This window comes from Oncorhynchus clarkii, chromosome 19, assembly GCF_045791955.1.
Source record: "Oncorhynchus clarkii lewisi isolate Uvic-CL-2024 chromosome 19, UVic_Ocla_1.0, whole genome shotgun sequence".
NCBI classification, from domain to species: domain Eukaryota; kingdom Metazoa; phylum Chordata; class Actinopteri; order Salmoniformes; family Salmonidae; genus Oncorhynchus; species Oncorhynchus clarkii.
The window spans coordinates 9,306,267-9,327,450 of NC_092165.1; the positions used below are offsets into that span (position 1 = coordinate 9,306,267).

General features: G+C 44.1%; 1 protein-coding gene across 1 annotated transcript; it reads right to left on the reverse strand.

The window, feature by feature from the left end:
• Positions 1–11,668: 11,668 nt before the first annotated feature.
• Positions 11,669–20,626, reverse strand: LOC139374119 (G protein-regulated inducer of neurite outgrowth 3-like). The gene is made up of 2 exons (XM_071115117.1): positions 20,560–20,626; positions 11,669–14,621 (listed from the first exon to the last, which is right to left on the reverse strand). Exon 2 carries the CDS (start codon positions 14,523–14,525, stop codon positions 11,748–11,750), a length of 2,778 nt encoding a protein of 925 aa, XP_070971218.1. The 5' UTR covers positions 14,526–14,621; positions 20,560–20,626; the 3' UTR covers positions 11,669–11,747.
• Between the last annotated feature and the right edge of the window lie 558 nt (positions 20,627–21,184).

The window sequence follows — 21,184 nt, forward strand, 5'->3', positions numbered from 1 at the left end:
GCTCTCTGTTCACAGTAGTGGAGATGTGCAGGTGTGGAGCAAATGTGCTTTGCCTCTGGTGCACCAGCGTCTCACGGTCTGGTTCGACCTTTGCTAGACTGGCTGTACCTTGGACTCTCCTGAACCTGGACAAGGGACACGGAGCGTGTCTGTGCGGAGACTTTTTGACTGTTTAGGATTTTTGGACATGTTGTAAAACGTGTTTCTGTGTGCATAGGGTAAATTAGTTGATGTCATTTTGAGTCTCAATTAAAACCATTATGATACTGTACATAGCTTCAGTAGGGGCAATGTACATGTTTTACCTCTCACCTATAACTTAGCCTGTTGTAGGCTACTACAGAACCGTTATACGCACTGTTGTACAGTATAGCCTATAGCAGGGGTGTTCAACTCTGACCCTATGAGGTACAGAGCCTGCTGCTTTTCTGTTCTATCTGATCATTAATTGTACCCACCTGGTGTCTCAGGTCTAAATCAGTCCCTGATTAGAGCACAACATTGAAAAAAAACACAGTGGAACTGGCTTCGAGTTCCAGAGTTGAGTTTGGGGGGACAATGGTATATGACCTGTGTTTATGCGAGGCTTGTTTATATTATTAACTTTGTCCCTACACTCGACCCCGAATCTCATTTCAAAACATTTACTGTCTCAACCTCAGCTTTTATAAGAGGAGCGGGGCCCGTCACACAGTGCACTGCAATTATCGCCAAGCTTACTAATTGATTAATGTAGTACAGAGCACTTCTGGGCTATGGTTAAACTGTTTAATGTGGCTGAAGTGCCAAAGCACCTAGAATTAGCGCTGGATTTGATTAAAGTAAAAGGCATGATGGGGACTAGGCTCACGGGAAGCTACTGTGTAGTCATCTATGTCCCATAGGAGTCCCACAGACGCTACCTGGCAATCAATTACAATTTGTTAAGCTAATGGATAATGTGCTAGAAACAGGCTTGTAAATCCTGCCTGTTGTAATCAGGGGTCCCTTCCCAGGATGCATCTAAAATAGCACTTTATTCCCCAAATTGACTAGTGCTCTATGTGCCCTGGTCAAAAGTTGTGCACTTTGTAGGGAATTATGGGCCGTGGTCAAAAGTTGAGCACTATGTACGGAATAGGATGCAATTTCAGACACTTCGTTGCAAATTTCTAATGGCTCTCTGTACAGACAGACTGGCTCATGCTGGCTTGCTGTAATGCTGCCAGTGTGTTTGTAGCAGGGGAGAACGACTGCCCCCTCGGATTGATGCCATGGAAGTTCGAGGCCAACCGAGGTACTAAAGGCTTTGTTAGCAGAAAAACAGGATCCCCCATTATAGTGAATGGAAAAATGACAATCTTCATGGTCAATCTTTGAGTAAATAAAACAATTTAGAAGACAATCATGGTACCAACAATTGCTTCTAACACACCAGATGTATGTCCTTGAACCGATTATTTTAAAATCGCACACAGAAGAAGTTATAAGGATAATTAAGTTGCTAATGGCAGCCTGCAGTACTCCGGTCGGCCTTCAGCTTCAGTTACTCAATGAGAGGGAGCAGCACTTCCTGGAATAGCTCAAACTGCGCATGTTATGTCTCCATCAGACACCATTTAAACAGACTTCACTTGGCTTCAATGCGCTATTGAGTCTTCACATAGGAATGAATGGTGTCACGTGATCAGTGGCTTTGTCCATTCATATATACAGTCATTGGTTTGTAGAGAGGAGTTTCAAAGCGCTGAGATAAGCACTTCACTATGTACAGACTGATAATAGCACAAGCCAGAGAGATATTAGAGCAAGCAGAAGAGGGCCATTTACAACCAGTCATAAACACTAACAGAGATCAGCACAGATCAGAATGATTGTCAAGAAAATTGCGAAAATGGTCTCTGTGGAGAGATTAATTTCACCACACAAGCCATATTGTTAAATATTTATACAGCACAGAACAGTACAATGTATTATCAGATAATGTTTTATTATCTAGGTGAAGTGTGAGTTACACTGTAGCGGTTATCTATCCGGCTCCCCAAGGTCTACTTTAGAGGGTTAGATGTTGTGAACCTGTGGTGCGGTGGTTCGTGTTACCATAGAAACCCTGGGCCTAGGATATGGAAAGTAGCACACTCACATACAACAGCACTGGGTTTGAAATGGCACCCTGTCCTTTATATGATACACTACTTTTGACCAGGGCCCTACTATGACTGTAACTTGGGACTCAACCTGTGTTACAGTACTATGCGGCACAGGAGTTTGGTGGCAACTTAATTGTTGAGGACGGGCACGTGGTAATGCCTGGAGCGGAATAGGTGGAAAGGTATCAACAACATCAAACACATGGTTTCCATGGGTTTGACGCATTTCCATTGGCTCCGTTCCAGCCATTATTATGAGCCGTCCTCCCCTCAGCAGCCTCCTCTGCTGTACAGGTGTGAGTTGCTGTTTTTTACTGTGTGTCAAAGTGAGGCCATCTTGTTTGAATTGAATTACCAAGAAGGATGACAAAGGCTGAAGGATGATGAAGTATGAAGAAGGATGAAGGCTGAATCACTATTTCTCAACACGTGATTGTGTGAGAATCACCCCTCAGCCACGGGCAACGTCCGGCGAGACAGAACGCTCCTCCTCCTCTGACCGACAGGTTTTTAATTGGACTTTTAATCAGAGTCGACTGCAGGAGAGTTGAGGAATCTTTATATCATCTGAGGGGGCGATAATGATAAGGGACAGTTTGGCAACTGCAATATTCACGCTCGCCATTCGTCATTACAAATTAGGCCGCTCAATAACGACCTACGTCTTCATTCACACGCTCCTAATTGCGGATTGGAGATTAAAAATAACTTTAGGAGAGATTTGCATACAATGTGGAAGCGATACCAGAGGTTTCTTCACAATAACTTTGGAGTCAGGGTTAATGAGTTTCATAGAGGAAGTGTTTAAATTTTGCTTAATCTCCATGGAGATTGAATGGTTGGAATTACCTCATCATATAAAGGCCTCTTGGATTCAGCCACAGTCTGATTAGACAGAGACACATTCACTATGGTAACCAGTCACTTTAAATACCTAATCTATCTCTAGGAGATAAGCACCTAGGCCTATACATTCCCTCCAATTCTTCCCTTTGGGAAAGACAGGAACAAGTGGTGATATACTGTACTCCCACTGGGCACACACTGGTTGAATCAACCGTGTCATTTCAATTAAATTACGTTGAACCAACGTGGAATAGACGTTGAATTGACGTCTGGGCTGAAACAGAAACTTATTATCTCTCCTTGGCAACACATGTAGGAGCATATCATTATTTAAGAGAACTAAATTAAATGATTTAAGATATTATACAGTCGATAATGATTTTATATAATGTCTTGCATTTTTTGTTGGTTGTGGGTCAATTCTAGTAGGTGGTTGAGATATTTTCTCAGTTGCTTTACATTTCAACTCAAGGGGGAGAAACCCCTTCACTTGGGGCTCCCGAGTGGCGCAGCTGTCTAAGGAACTGCATCTCAGTGCTAGAGGCGTCACTACAGACCCTGGTTCGATTCCAGGCTGTATCACAAAAGGCTGTGATTGGGAGTCCCATAGGGCGGTGCACAATTGGCCCAGCGTTGTCCGGGTTAGGGTTTGGTCAGGGTAGGCCGTCATTGTAAATAAGAATTTGTTCACAAATAAAAAAAATACAACTGGACACCTGCCATGGAGGATGCTTCCAAACTAAGATATCTGTGAAGTGACATTAACAACTCTCAATGCAACTCTACCCTCCAAACTTGCTCACAACTAACTGCACACCACTCACCACAATGACATCCGTTCACAACAATACTAGTAAAAGTCCTACAACTACAGGTCAGTATATCAACCCTGCTGCTGCTGCAGGTCTTCAATTCATCAGCTGCAAAACATTTTAGTGCATCAAGAATGGATTGGATTTATATAGCAGTTTTCCCAGTCGCTCAAATCGCTTTATTAGATGTGGTGTGTCAATGTGGGGGATATTTTTCTCAACCATGAGTGTCTCTGGGAGGGGGAGGGAGAGGGAGAAAAAGGGAGAGAGATAGAGTGTTGCTGCAGTGTGTGTGTGTGTGTGTGTGTGTGTGTGTGGAACCTCTGTCCACTGGGGGACCAATGATTTATAGAAACATCTGTCAGCCGTTATAAAGCAGTCTCTAGTGAAGACAGCCAAGGTGACCTTAGTGTGTGTGTGTGTGTGTGTGTGTGTGTGTGTGTGTGTGTACCTGTGCTTGACTTTCAGCATGTGAAAGGTTACGTACGTGTGTTTGTGTGTGGAACGGCGGGGTGGTTAATAACAAGCCACTATAAAATGCTCAGGTCTGCAGTGTGTAGTGTTACACAGTGATGGAGTATGCTGGAGCTCAGTGTGTGTAGTGTTACACAGTGATGGAGTATGCTGGAGCTCAGTGTGTGTAGTGTTACACAGTGATGGAGTATGCTGGAGCTCAGTGTGTGTAGTGTTACACAGTGATGGAGTATGCTGGAGCTCAGTGTGTGTAGTGTTACACAGTGATGGAGTATGCTGGAGCTCAGTGTGTGTAGTGTTACACAGTGATGGAGTATGCTGGAGCTCAGTGTGTGTAGTGTTACACAGTGATGGAGTATGCTGGAGCACAGTGTGTGTAGTGTTACACAGTGATGGAGTATGCTGGAGCTCAGTGTGTGTAGTGTTACACAGTGATGGAGTATGCTGGAGCTCAGTGTGTGTAGTGTTACACAGTGATGGAGTATGCTGGAGCTCAGTGTGTGTAGTGTTACACAGTGATGGAGTATGCTGGAGCTCAGTGTGTGTAGTGTTACACAGTGATGGAGTATGCTGGAGCTCAGTGTGTGTAGTGTTACACAGTGATGGAGTATGCTGGAGCTCAGTGTGTGTAGTGTTACACAGTGATGGAGTATGCTGGAGCTCAGTGTGTGTAGTGTTACACAGTGATGGAGTATGCTGGAGCTCAGTGTGTGTAGTGTTACACAGTGATGGAGTATGCTGGAGCTCAGTGTGTGTAGTGTTACACAGTGATGGAGTATGCTGGAGCTCAGTGTGTGTAGTGTTACACAGTGATGGAGTATGCTGGAGCTCAGTGTGTGTAGTGTTACACAGTGATGGAGTATGCTGGAGCTCAGTGTGTGTAGTGTTACACAGTGATGGAGTATGCTGGAGCTCAGTGTGTGTAGTGTTACACAGTGATGGAGTATGCTGGAGCTCAGTGTGTGTAGTGTTACACAGTGATGGAGTATGCTGGAGCTCAGTGTGTGTAGTGTTACACAGTGATGGAGTATGCTGGAGCTCAGTGTGTGTAGTGTTACACAGTGATGGAGTATGCTGGAGCTCAGTGTGTGTAGTGTTACACAGTGATGGAGTATGCTGGAGCTCAGTGTGTGTAGTGTTACACAGTGATGGAGTATGCTGGAGCTCAGTGTGTGTAGTGTTACACAGTGATGGAGTATGCTGGAGCTCAGTGTGTGTAGTGTTACACAGTGATGGAGTATGCTGGAGCTCAGTGTGTGTAGTGTTACACAGTGATGGAGTATGCTGGAGCTCAGTGTGTGTAGTGTTACACAGTGATGGAGTATGCTGGAGCTCAGTGTGTGTAGTGTTACACAGTGATGGAGTATGCTGGAGCTCAGTGTGTGTAGTGTTACACAGTGATGGAGTATGCTGGAGCTCAGTGTGTGTAGTGTTACACAGTGATGGAGTATGCTGGAGCTCAGTGTGTGTAGTGTTACACAGTGATGGAGTATGCTGGAGCTCAGTGTGTGTAGTGTTACACAGTGATGGAGTATGCTGGAGCTCAGTGTGTGTAGTGTTACACAGTGATGGAGTATGCTGGAGCTCAGTGTGTGTAGTGTTACACAGTGATGGAGTATGCTGGAGTGGAGGAGGGAGAGGAAGATAGAAAAAAGTATGTGTTCCCCTATGAACAAGAGCACATAGGGGAACACACACACACGCATAAACGCATGCACACACACACACACACACACACACACACACACACACACACACACACACAGAAGCGCACACGCACACACACACACCTCAATCCTTCCAAACATCTTTTCCCACAATGCTTCTCAACAATGCGAAGTAATGTAGGCCATATAGTCCACAGGGGCCTGAGCAGCAGACGACATCGGAGGAAGTTCCTTACTGTAGCGCTGCCGGTGATTCAAGACAACAGTGAGTAAACAAAAGGACTGAAGCAGTACTGGGAAGGCGCTATAAGAGCTGTTCAGAGGTCAGGGATAAAGAGACGCATCAGGGGAGAGGCAGGGGCTTTAGCCGCCCTGCTGTTGCTGACTGATATGGCGCTTTTATGATAGAGAGAAAGTGAGAGAGAGATAAAAAGAGGGGGAGAAAAAGAAAGAGAGAGAAAGAGGGAGAGAAAGAGAGTGAGAGATATAGTGCTTTTATATGACATCATCATAGAGGGAGAACATAAAGCTTGACATGATTCATTAAATCACCCAGTGCTCCAGAATCAACCCCAGTGGTTCATCTATGGAGAATAGCTAAGCATCGCTAAGATCACCAGACCCTTACTCATAATCACATACTTACCCATCTCAAAATACAATCAGTAAACAACAATTAACACAGAAACTGATCCCCATGATAAGATGGAGTCTGAGTGTGTCTGATGTGCGTCTAAAGATCCGACAGGGAATTATTTGTGATTTGTATTGGTAATTGTAATGGCTTGCGCTCAAGCTGCGTCTAGGCTACATGAGTCCTCTACGGATTTTCTGTGTAGCTGAGATGAGTCTCTCTCTCTGTGTGTGTGTGTGTGTGTGTGTGTGTGTGTGTGTGTGTGGAGCTAACTGGGTCATAGCAGGAGGTTTAACACAGTTTAACTATTTTTCTGAAGTGGACATTTTATCTGGAGGGCTAGAGGGAGTCTTGATGTAGATTCTAACTAACACGCAGTCGAAGCACCACGCCGAAACCTGATATTCAGTGAAGCTCAAAGAACGGTTATGTAGTGGTGACTGTAGAGGAATTTCCATAGAGAGGGGAAAAATGCCCCGTGAGAATATAACAGAATCGTATGAGACGACACAACAGTGACATTCAGAGAAATTCACTCACCAAGATAGAATGTAGACTCCACTAATCTTTTCCAACGCTAGAGCATAATTTGATTTCTTAAAGCGCACTGACACATTAATGTTAGATGATGATAGACTGGCCAACTGTTGATGAACACGGGCTCTCAGTTTAATTAAGTTTCTGGGCCCCGCACAATTGATTTTCATCTAAATCAATGATCATCTGCAAGTCAAATAGCCTATATCTATTTTTAAGGCAGGGATTTCATTTTCCAAACCCTATGATTTCTAACTCTAAAATAAAACTCAGTTTCAATTCCACTCCCTAGATTTCTTATCCTGCCAGAGAGGAGAACAGCAGCACTCATTGTACAACATTACAAAACAGCCTTTCCATTTCAAACAGGTGCATTCAAAACAGCCCCACCCCCAACCGTCTGAGGGGGAGTTCTACCTGGAACCAAAAGACTGCGGTCATGACCAGATTGGATTCTGGGTAGTGATATTAGACAGGACATACAGTGCAGAGTGTGATTTTAATATTGAATAATACAGGCTGCAAGTTACTATGGCAGAGTGAGAGGTATTTTTTCTCACATTTTTGAGATCCCCTACTTCCCATGTCTGTTTCTCTCTGTCTCACTCTCTCTCATCTCTCTATCTTACAGTCTTTTCATCACAATGAATCTCCTCTTGTGTTTAACATCCACCGCCTATGGCCACTTTCAAATGGGAACCAGTCGCAGGGACACGGGGGGCGAAGGGGACATTAAATATTGAAACACCAGCTAATTAAGGCCGGGGTGAGGGAGTCAGCATTAAGGCTGGTGGTCGTGATCTATGGACAGAGAGAGAGAGCGCGAAGAGACAGAGAGAGAGAGAGATGGGGGAACATTGAAGGAAGATGGGAGGGAAAGGATCAGGGGATGCTTGTAGCTCTACACATGTAGAAAAGGTGTCAGTACAAATCCAATACATCTCTCAAAGGTAGCGGCACAACAAAATAGATTGGCGATGCACTTCACTGTGGCAGCCCCTTTAATCAGCAACTGAGATGACTGTCTGGTTGTGAGTGTGTGGGGGGTGTGATTCTCATCTTAACACCTTGAATACCAGGGGGATGGACTTTTGTGTGTGTGTGTGTGTGTGTGTTCTTTTGACAGGGAACAGAATAGCCCAGGACACCTAACCTAACAGCCCACTGTGACGAGTGCAGTGATGAGTGGTGACACACACACACCCAGACACACAGGAAGTGACAGCACAGTCCTGTGAAATCAGTGTATCACACTGAGACAGAGGGTGTATTCAAACAGACAGTTAGTTGTAATTCCCAAACAAAGTAGATTGGCTGTGAATATTCCCCATTCCACAGTAGGATGTGATGGTAAGCCTATATCAACACGTTGAGACTACGTTTTCAATGTTTTATCATTTAATAACTTCATTACTCTTAATAACAATGTGGAGGAAACAAGGTTTATGTAATATTTTTAAGCGGATATTTTCTCCTAAGGAAAAAAAGTATGTTTAAGGTGATTCTAAAAGAGACTAGATAAATTGAAAGTTTTAATTAACTTTATGTAAGCAGACTCATAGTTTAATTTACTCTGCTTAACCCATACATTTCACATCACTGGATTTGGAATGTAGACCTACCTACCTCTTACAATGACTGGCTTTGGAATGTAGACCTACCTACCTCTTACAATGATTGGCTTTGGAATGTAGACCTACCTACCTCTTACAATGACTGGATTTGGAATGTAGACCTACCTACCTCTTACAATGATTGGCTTTGGAATGTAGACCTACCTACCTCTTACAATGACTGGCTTTGGAATGTAGACCTACCTACCTCTTACAATGATTGGCTTTGGAATGTAGACCTACCTACCTCTTACAATGACTGGATTTGGAATGTAGACCTACCTACCTCTTACAATGATTGGCTTTGGAATGTAGACCTACCTACCTCTTACAATGACTGGCTTTGGAATGTAGACCTACCTACCTCTCACAATGACTGGCTTTGGAATGTAGACCTACCTACCTCTTACAATGACTGGCTTTGGAATGTAGACCTACCTACCTCTCACAATGACTGGCTTTGGAGTATAGACCTACCTACCTCTCACAATGACTGGCTTTGGAATATAGACCTACCTACCTCTCACAATGACTGGCTTTGGAATGTAGACCTACCTACCTCTCACAATGACTGGCTTTGGAGTATAGGTGCATCATAAAAAAACAAATGGTGACTTACATTTTGAACATCTGTCTTATGTACTTATGTACTTATGTACTTATGTACTATGTACACTCGGAGGACCTGAGCCCTAGGACCATGCCCCAGGACTACCTGGCCTGATCTTGCCTTGCTGTCCCCAGTCCACCTGGCCGTGCTGCTGCTCCAGTTTCAACTGTTCTGCCTGCGGCCATGGAACCCTGACCTGTTCACCGGACGTGCTACCTGTCCCAGACCTGCTGTTTTCAACTCTCTAGAGACAGCAGGAGTGGTAGAGATACTCTTAATGATCGGCTATGAAAAGCCAACTGACATATACTCCTGAGGTGCTGACCTGTTGCACCCTCGACAACCACTGTGATTATTATTATTTGACCCTGCTGGTTATCTATGAACATTTGAACATCTTGGCCATGTTCTGTTATAATCTCCACCCGGTACAGCCAGAAGAGGACTGGCCACCCCGCATAGCCTGGTTCCTCTCTAGGTTTCTTCCTAGGTTCTGGCCTTTCTAGGGAGTTTTTCCTAGCCACCGTGCTTCTACACCTGCATTGCTTGCTGTTTGGGGTTTTAGGCTGGGTTTCTGTACAGCACTTTGAGATATCAGCTGATGTAAGAAGGGCTTTATAAATACATTTGATTTGATTTGATTGGATACTAATGGATTTACACATAAAAACGTGCATTTTGAAAAAAAATCTTACTACTAATTTGTGTTCTCTAATAGAAGCCCACAGTAATTCCCAGATTTAGTCATTTTTACTTTCACTGTGCCTAATCCAATCAAAGATGTAAAACCCAGAATTAAACTAACCCAGCAAGTGAACGATTCTACATTTAAATTATTTTGAAAATAAACTGTTTGTAAGTCTTTGAAGAGACTATATTTCTCCTTCTCCGCAAATATTCAACCATCTAATTTCAAAAGTATTTTAATTTTAATTTAAGCTAATTTTAATGAGAGATTGTAGCGAGAGGAAAAGGGCTTGAATAGTGTGGAGTACTGTATACACACACTAATGTGTGCTTTGGGTCAATTTCACCACTGTCTCAAAGACATTATTTTGGGAAAGGGCTGTATAAAGCCCTTCGACAACTAATCCACAAGGAGTACACACCTCCACTTCTCCACTACTACCTGCTGATACATCCTGAACAACGTCCCCTGTGGTTTCAAACAGCCTTCTACAGCAGTTTTCAGATGCACTTACTGAAACAAAACACTGTACCTGATGATACAGTGTGTACAAACTAAGCATATACAACATCAGTATATTTATGTTTTGAATCAGAGCAAGTCAAAAAGCTGACATTTCATGTAGTATACGAACAGAGTCTAACCAATAGTTTAAAAAGAAGAGTATCATGATCCGATAAAGGACATGACAAGCTGGGTGTTTCATGAGGAGGGTCCACAGACCAATTGGAAGAGGAATTTAAAAATAGAGACCTCAGAGCTCCTCGGATTAGCAATGTCTCTACTACTAGACATTACTCACGCTCTCAATCGTTTCCGGTCCCCATAGATCAGCTATCAGCTGCAATATTGCTTCAAACAGACCCTTTACCCATCCTCAAGCAATATCTGATAACACATTGTAACTGAGGAACTCACACTGTGGGGATGCATGCTGCTAACGCTCTCTTGAAACACCTGTCAATGAATCCAGACAAAAACTGCTCGGCCGTAGATCAGTTTTCGACCTTGAGTTTAAAAAAAAATCCAAAACGGAGAGAACAGAGACTAAATATAGAGCACCTAAATGCACACAGGCCCAGTGTTATATTGTATATAAGACATACGGAAATGAGCACAGCAGAGGTTTTATTCTTCTTCTTTACCCATTCAAAATAAAATCTGCAACAAAAAACAAACAAAATAAATAATATTATATTCATCTTATAAATAGAGGTTGTTCAATACACCCGGAACGTTATCATACTGTATATTTACCAAAATGCACCCACTGCACTGAGAAGTAGTGATATTTAGTTGCACATCTGTAAAAGGTATGATACTGACAGTAATATGTATGTACGCCCAAAGATCAGAGGCATGTACTGTATACACCAGGACTTCATAGTGGTAAAATGAGTTATGACTGCCATAAGTACTAACACACATGCGTTTCACTAAGATATTATTATTGCCATTTTTCATTAAATACTGTTAGAATCTCTCTCATCTAAAAAATAAGTTGTCCATTACAAGAACCTATTTTAGCTTTTTGTTTTGCCCTCTTCTGTTGATAATCATCAACCCTATCTAAGGTAACATTCTATACCACAACATCTGACCAGTAGGGTTAGGGAGAGATCCCAATATCCACACATGGCTTGGCATCGGAGGAACCATAACAAGGGGTGAACCAGCCTGCTTTATAGGGGACTCAGCTGATGGTGTGGGCTGCATACAGCCCGCTGCTTCTCCTTCTCACTCCAGCACGGCGGTAGGGGGAGGGTGCGCGCAGCACTTGGGCCGTCTGACATTTTTCAGCATGGACCTGAAAACGTTCTGCTGCCTCCTCTTGTTTTTCCTGCTGTTGGCGTCGTCCACGGCAACGGTGGCGGGCGAGTCGGGCACCACCGGCGGCACTGAGATGGACTTCCTGAGTGATGACTGGGTCACGACCTTCTTCTCTTGTTCTTTGATCTTACACTGCAGGTGGCTCTGGATGGCAAAGCCAAGGGACTCGGGGTCAACGGATGCTCCGTACACCTCCCAGGTCATCCCCTGCTCGTCCCACAGCACATCGTGCACGCTCTTCTCTCCTTTCTGTTTCCCCTCCTCGTCTTCGTCCTCCTTTTCCTTCCTCTCCGGCTCCAGCTGCTCCTGCTTCTTCTTGCCCAACAAAGCCTTAACGCCCCCAACCCCCTTAACAATGTTCTGCTTCGCTGCTTTCACTGCCGTCTTGGGTTTAGTGTCCTCTGTTTTTTTGGAGGTTGTCGTTGAGGCCTGGCTGGGCTTGGTAACGGAAGGAGTTGATTGCGAAGGAGGAGGAGCAGCCTTATTGTCGGAGGATTTGGTCTTGCTTGCGGGAGTTGGCGACAAGGGGGATGGAGCTTTAGCAGAGGGAGGCTTGGCAGGCTGCGTTGGCACGGTCTGCCCTTCATTAGACACCTTTGGTTTCTCTGCTGCATTGGGTTTGGATTGGGAGTCTGCCACTGCCTTCTCGCCTCGATGCTGGTGATGATTCGCTTTAGCTACCGGCTCGTTTTGGCTGCCGCACGACTCGATGTTGATCTGGTAGACGGGCTGCAGAGGCGGGAGTGCTCCTCTCTGCTGGATGTTGCATAGCGCTGCTGCCCCCCCGACTGCCAGATCTTTAGGCTTGGCCCCCAGCCTGGCGACCTCTGCATGGAGGGCCGCCACCGCCTCCTCTGCATGGAGCACCACCCCGGCACTCTGACTAGAGCATGACCCCGCCTCCAGGGTCAATCGCTCTGACCCGGACCTGAGACCTGCGCTGTAGTTAGGTGGCGGGGGACAGGATGGACTGCTGCCCATGTGAATCTGGTGGAGGGGCACCTGGTAGACCACAGACAGGCTCTCAGCTGCTGCTTCCTCCCTCATGGCAGCACCTCTGTCAGTGGACCTGTAGGGCGGGGGCAGAGGAAACAGGCTGGGGCTGGTGGAGACCGCCCGGCTGCACACGTCAGCCACTGCTTGGACCTCCACGTCTTGGCCCTGCTTGCTATGGGTGGGGGTGGAGGTGGGGGTGGCGATGGGGGTGCGGGTCATGGTGGAGACCTCCCGGTATAGTTTGCAGTGGGCTTTCTGTTGCATCTCCTCCGAGACCGAGGCAGTCTGGACGGCTTCGTCTGTCACCTGTGCTGCATGGTGGGCAGGCTGCTGGTTCTGGCCCTGTTGGGCCTCAGGCTGCTGGTTCTGGCCCTGTTGGGCCTCAGGCTGTTGGTTCTGGCTCTGTTGGGCCTCAGGCTGTTGGCTCTGTTGGGCCTCGTTGGGTGACGAGGGAGAATCCTTCTGTGATGAAGACTCTGACGAAGCCGCCTGCAGGTGTTTATCTAAGCAGATTTCTGTCTTTGCTACTGGAGTAGGTTTTAAATCCTTCTTCTCAGGAGGTGCCGGACTTGAGGCCTTATTCCTAAGCCGTACGTTCTCCTTGCTGTCTGATGATGGAGGCGTGATGGTGATGGCAGCATTGACAGGAGCTACTGCAGTCTCCTTGGTCTGTTCCGGCTGTGATGTAGCTGCCGTTTTATTGTATTCCGTTTGGGAAGGAGGGTTCTGAGAGTTTGTCTTGGGCGTATAATCTTTAGAGGCCTGTAGAGGATGTTCTGATGGAGTAGGGTTGGTGGCGGTGGCGGGGCTAGGTAAAGGTGAGAGACTCTGTGTTGTAGTACTATTATCAGCCTCTTTTGATTTGTAAGGAGGCGGAGCAACCTTGTTTGTAGTCACTGCAGCTCCCTCTGCCTTACCTTGTTTGGGAGTCGTCAGAGACGTCAGCACTTCAGAGGCCGAGGCATGCTTTGGATCACAGGTCTGAGGGGGATGTTGATTTGGTGTGGTTGCGTTTTTGTTGTCCCCTTCTAGTAGCGACTCCTCTTTAGCTGCTGCAGAAACTCTGGCTGTAGCACTCTGTACTGCTGTGGGCTCTGGCGATGGCTTGGCTGCACACCCCTCCCCCGCCCCTGCTCCACCAGGCTCTTTCTCTCTGCAGTAATTTGTATGCACGTCAACCTTTGATGATGTAATGGCGGACGACAGGCTGGCCTTACAGATATGCTTCTCCTTCTCCTCGGCGGCGGCTGTGGGGGTTAACGCTGTCAAATTGGCGTTGCCGTCCCTACGGCCCTCTGCCGTCGCCTCGGTTACACTCACACCTCCTCGGCATGTCAATACCATTTGCTGCTCTACTCCAATCACATGCTCCGATGGCGATTTCCCTCCGTCGCCATTGGTCGAGAAAGTTGTGTTGGTGTTGGACCCCACTCCGCCGCCAACCGGTTGTCCATGGCCAGTTGATTGGATCCTGGAGGTTGTGTTGGGGGTTGTCAGACACAGGTTATCCTGTGTGTGTTCTGTAGGGACAGGGGTAGTGGTAGTGGTGGGGGCAGGGCAACCCTGAGTGAGGTTCAGGTTAGGTTCTTTAGCCCAGTTGGCGTTAGACTCCTGGTTTCCCAGAGCTTCCACTCCAGCCAGTTGAGGGACCATTTGGACTGTCACTGTCCTTTTTGGGTTGGTTCCCATCCTGTATTGAGACAGTCCTCTGAGCCACTTCTACTGTAGGGATCCAAAGTCGAACCAGGTGTCCACAATCCTGTCCCTGTCTATTTGTGTAATTCCCTATAAAGTAGGAAAAATAGAATAGTTTTAGATTCAGAGAAGAAGTATGAACAACACATTAGATCCTTCCATGTACATAACGATACTATACTATACGCCTTATATAGTATAATATCCTCTAATATAATAGAGACTGATGATCTTGGTAATGTCTTTCTCACTCTTGCATATTACATCCTGACCTCAAAGGTGATATCGAAACACCAAAAAAGACGTGAGACTTTATTACAATTATTTTTAAACAGAAAGACATTTTAACTTTAAATTAGAAAACTAACAGGGTGAGTGATGAGGAACAGTTGTACCGCAGTGTACTGCACTCCAAAAAACATTTATGGATATTTTTCAAACTAGACTTTCATCCTCGATGAATGTGACCAATGAGGCAATACATTAAAACAATGGAAGTTGACATCTTCTCTTATTTCTGACTCCTAGTATCCATCACAATAAAGACTGTGTGCCAACTACCGCATCAGAACTGAATGTATTAACTGAATCTGTAAACAAAGCAACAGATAATAGCAATAACTCCAAATTACTAAGAATAAGCCCAAGACAATGATGCTTCAATACTGACCTAAACTGTTTTGCTGCTCAGAGATGGTTGGCCTTTCCTCTTTTCATTCCAGTAAGTACATTTCATTTTAATGTGTCTCTGATGACTGCAAACTGATTTGAAATGATGGACCATGAGCACTCCGAGTCCCTTTGGAGCAGAGAAGATAAAGCAATGCCAAAACTAAGATTAACTATGCCACAAATGATTTTTGCTCAAAAACTGATGGAATTTGAAAGACTACGGCAATCACAAACACTTACCACACACTTCAACAAGCTTGAGTGAATTAAATAATTCCTCTTAACCCAGGAGGAAATCTATTGAATTATCCTTAAGTGGGGACAGAGGCATTGACTTTGCAATTGCAAAAAGTGAAAGCAATAGTGTAGCCTTAGTTCCATGTTTGACTTTACCATTAGAAAAAACATATATCCCAATGCCCAGGGCAGTGATTGGGGACATTGCCCTGTGTAGGGTGCCGTCTTTCGGATGGGACGTTAAATGGGTGTCCTGACTCTGTGGTCACTAAAGATTCCATGGCACATATCGCAAGAGTAGGGGTGTTAACCCTGGTGTCCCTGCTAAATTCCCAATCTGGCCCTCATACCATCATGGCCACCTAATCATCCCCAGTTTACAATGGTCTCATTCATCCCCCCTCCTCTCCCCTGTAACTATTCCCCAGGTCGTTGCTGTAAATGAGAATGTGTTCTCAGTTAACTGACCTGGTAAAATAAGGGTTAAATAAAGAGCTATTGCAGCCTACAGATGTAGGATCTTAATTTGTTTCCTACAGTAAGAATATAAATCTGCAGCAACAGGAAATGTGAATTATTATGTGTACTATAATAAATGGACATTTTTGTAGGAGTTGATCAATTTTCTCAGAAACAAAATAGTGATCAAATAACGATCCTATATCTATGACAGAAATCCTTTTAAAAAGGTCTGAAATGAGCCATCTGCTGGCCTCAAACACAGACTTCTGTGTGTTTGTTGGTCTCATCTGTTGCAAAATCTCCCCTGAAGCTACAGCAACAGACCTGTTTATTGTGGACATAGATAAGACATTGAACCATTTTGGGGAGATTTCAAATGCACTTCAATTAGCCCATTGGATTTTTCCAACAGGCTTCATTCATCATAGAGTCTGTTCATTTTCGACTCTGTGATCTTATTTTACCCGTCATCATTCTACAGGTTATGTCAATTAAAAAGAAGGCCTGTTGTCATTATTAACAAAGTAAATGTCTCGACGGGTTATCATTATCCTTCTAAATCAGACACTTCTAGTTACTGAATGTCCTAGCCAGGCTACTAAATATTCCATTTGGAATTGTAGGCTCAAATACATCACAGTGTATTGGCTTATATGTAGGCCAAACGCACACACCCATCCGAAAATAAATCTCAAGCAGTGTCTAAGCCTGCAGCTGCAGACTCCAGACAGAGAGAAATAGAAAGAGTGAGTGAGCAGGGGCCCACTCAAAAAGAAATACGATTTCTGAAAGGTACGAACTAAATGGCTTTGCCATGGTATTTTTAGTACAGAAGGAAAATAGGATGGCTTGTATAGTCCTGAGTGCTTGAGTTGTGATTTGTCAGATTGGATTTTCCATGCCACACAGTTGGCAAACGTCCACAGTATATTCACACTATACGAAAGTGACCTATTACTACTGCACCACTCTCTGGCTGTCGGACGAGATCACATCCAACCCCTTGGAAGTGTGAAGTGAAATGATGGTTCCCTATGAAATTGTTCTTCAATGGCCAACCGAGCATTCAGCAATCAACTCGCCGCGAATAATTGAACCAGGTGTACAGGGGCGAAATGAAGAAAAGGAATCAGAGCAACTCAGCACACACAGACACACTGTGTGTGACTCCTTGAACTGTCATCCGAGGACGTTCACATCCTATAAAGTGATTTCCTATGTAGTTTATCTCAATCAAAATTAGATGCTGACTTCAAGCATCTGTTGTTCTGGAATTTTGTCTCCTAGGGTGTTGTTTTTGGGACTCACTATTAATCATCCTCATCATTAAGTTTGTTCTCAGCCAAGGAAAGGTTAGTCTTCTTTTTGGGCATATCCAAATAGCCAGAACCTGTGACATTTTATTTTCTGCACAAAACAAAGAATAGGCCCGTATTCATAAAGAGTAAGTGTGAGAGTAAGAATGCTGACCTAGGATCAGTTTAGGATCAATATTCCATATAATAGAACTGTGGGTTTAAGTTACTCTGTCAGAGTACATTTTGAGGGGAGAGGCAGAGGGATAGACAAGTCACTCCTTTATTCAGGGCCCGTAATGATTCATAACGCCCCTCAGAATAGGAGTGCTGATCTAGGATCAGGTCCCCTCTGTCCATGTAATCTTATTCATTATGATCTATAATACTATCACACTTACTCTTTATGAATAAGGGCCTTGGTTCCTTGAAGCAGGAGGTGACTGTATCCTACAGGAAGGGGTCAGTGTGTCCTCTGCCTCATATAGAGTAGCTGTGGGGTCTCCCATCAGGAGTTCCATCACCCCATGCTAATATCGAAGATGAGCGAGAGGCCCCCAAGCTGTTCATTTGAGACACGGGAGCATTGTAATTAGATTTGTCTTGTTTCTTACTTCGATGGGAATTCAGTGGAATAAACCAAGCAGATTAATCAACAAGGTGGTAAATAAGATCCAACGAGGTACACTATATGAGGACACCTGCTCGTCAAACATCACATGAGTTAATAGACCAATAAGAAAGAGAGTTCCAAACCTCTCTGCCAATAATAGCTTGATTTAAATTTTCCCATCCCAACTCAGACCACTCCCAGACAGTCCTATCAAAATTATTGCTTTAGAAATGTATCTTTGCTAAGGAGCAATATTTTGTTTATTTTTTACAATAAGAATTGAAAATAATCACAGTGAGGTACTTAAATTGTTACCCAGAAATTATTTGATAATTAAATAAAAACTGCATTGGAACTTTATCACAAAATAATTGCACATTCTACATTTGCAAAAATAAATACATTAAATATTTTGAAAACCATTTTCAAAAAGTTTATCGTACAGTACAGTAGCATGAAATATATCTAGGACTACTGAGGTTTCTCCCCTCTTGAATTGACTGAAATATTACATACAGTGGGGCAAAAAAGTATTTAGTCAGCCACCAATTGTGCAAGTTTTCCCACTTAAAAAGATGAGAGAGGCCTGTAATTTTCATCATAGGTACACTTCAACTATGACAGACAAAATGAGAAAAAAAATCCAGAAAATCACATTGGAGGATTTGTAATGAATTTATTTGCAAATGATGGGGGAAAATAAGTATTTGGTCACCTACAAACAAGCAAGATTTCTGGCTCTCACAGACCTGTAACTTCTTCTTTAAGAGGCTCCTCTGTCCTCCACTCGTTACCTGTATTAATGGCACCTGTTTGAACTTGTTATCTGTATAAAAGACACCTGTCCACAACCTCAAACAGTCACACTCCAAACTCCACTATGGCCAAGACCAAAGAGCTGTCAAAGGACACCAGAAACAAAATTGTAGACCTGCACCAGGCTTGGAAGACTGAATCTGCAATAGGTAAGCAGCTTGGTTTGAAGAAATCAACTGTGGGAGCAATTATTAGGAAATGAAAGACATACAAGACCACTGATAATCTCCCTCGATCTGGGGCTCCACGCAAGATCTCACCCAGTGGGGTCAAAATGACCACAAGAACGGAATCCCAGAAACACACGGGGGGACCTAGTGAATGACCTGCAGAGAGCTGTCCAGGCCCGTCTGAAGTTTGCTAGAGAGCATTTGGATGATCCAGAAGAAGATTGGGAGAATGTCATATGGTCAGATGAAACCAAAATATAACTTTTTGGTAAAAACTCAACTCGTCGTGTTTGGAGGACAAAGAATGCTGAGTTGCATCCAAAGAACACCATACCTACTGTGAAGCATGGGGGTGAAAACATCATGCTTTGGGGCTGTTTTCCTGCAAAGGGACCAGGACGACTGATCCGTGTAAAGGAAAGAATGAATGGGGTCATGTATCGTGAGATTTTGAGTGAAAACCTCCTTCCATCAGCAAGGGCATTGAAGATGAAACGTGGCTGGGTCTTTCAGCATGACAATGATCCCAAACACACCGCCCGGGCAACGAAGGAGTGGCTTCGTAAGAAGCATTTCAAGGTCCTGGAGTGGCCTAGCCAGTCTCCAGATCTCAACCCCATAGAAAATCTTTGGAGGGAGTTGAAAGTCTGTGTTGCCCAGCAACAGCCCCAAAACATCACTGCTCTAGAGGAGATCTGCATGGAGGAATGGGTCAAAATACCAGCAACAGTGTGTGAAAACCTTGTGAAGACTTACAGAAAACGTTTGACCTCTGTCATTGCCAACAAAGGGTATATAACAAAGTATTGAGATAAACTTGACCAAATACTTATTTTCCACCATAATTTGCAAATAAATTCATTAAAAATTCTACAATGGGATTTTCTGGATTTGTTTTTCTTATTTTGTCTGTCCTAGTTGAAGTGTACCTATGATGAAAATTACAGGCCTCTCTCATCTGTTTAAGTGGGAGAACTAGCACAATTGGTAGCTGACTAAATACTTTTTTGCCCCACTGTACATATCACAACGAATCACATGATACAATAGGTGAGTTGGGGGAATAGACTCTGACAATTGAATAGTCATATCATATCTCATTCTGAAATAGTAATTCGTAGGTCTGTGTGTTTCCCTGGAGATACCATATATTTAAAATACAATTTTATACAGTCAGTGACCGGCTGACTAGAATGCATGGACTTAGCCATGGAGATAATGTAGCCTAGTCATACATCAACTTTACCATTATGACATGAATTCCTTTAGAAGCATCACATAGTAGAGAATATCCTTCTTTCTCATCTATTTCACGTTTCACTTCTACTACACATTTAGTAGGCCTATAGGCTACCCAATCCGTCTGTAGCTGTGAACGTGTCTATGCATTCGTCATATTAGGGTCTCCTCTCTCGAACAAAAATATCCCCACTGCAATTACAGTTTCAACCCCAGACAAGTATCTTATGATGTACAAGTGAATTGATATAGAAAATACAACATTATCGTAGCCATGACAAAACAAAGGGATGTGCGGATGAATGCGATGAAAAGATACAGTCAGGTGAGAGAAACAACATCACAACCATGTCAATTGATGATGCACATCCGAACCCCACTCCTAATAACCAACACATCAACACTTAGGAATTTCAGGACCCCCCTGCGGCTTTACAGTCATATTTGACCTTGCGGAGGAATTCATTATCTGTACACTTATTATCTTAACGACACTTTATTCAGACAAAGAGGAGACAGCTTACCTGGTGCGGTGTAGTCCCCGTATCATATCATATTCGGGGGTTGATTACTGCGCTATTTAGCCTCTGTTTGTTTCCACGGTGCGGCTGAAGCACCCGGCTGAATATCAATGAAATAATTTCAAGCAGGTCTCCGTGACATAAAGCCGCGCCTTCGATCGGAGCGGTTCGGGATACAGGTCTGATCAGAGGAGGTAGCCTAAATGATAATTGGGTCAAGCATGTAATATCGATTTTCTTGCGAGGGTCTAGCGAAGATGTGGCTGTGCGCTATGACTCATGCTTGTTCGGTTGGGTCCTCCTCCTATACAAACAGTTATCATATCAAACTTGCTTTACTCTTCACCGAGCAATAGGCTACATTGTCATTGGAGCTAACAAATCGCGGTGTCACCTCTCTCTTTCTGCGAGATCGTGCTGTCCCAGGGGATGTCCACACTGCATTGTTTTCGGGATGCTCAATGACTGTAAAAGAGAAAAAGAAAAAAGAATGGGGGAAAAAATGGTATGAAAGAGAGGAGGACACAGAAAGGTATGAAAGAGAGGAGGACACAGAATGGTATGACAGACAGGAGGACACAGAATTGCAGGGACATCAGACATCAAACATAGAGAAAGCAGCATTTAA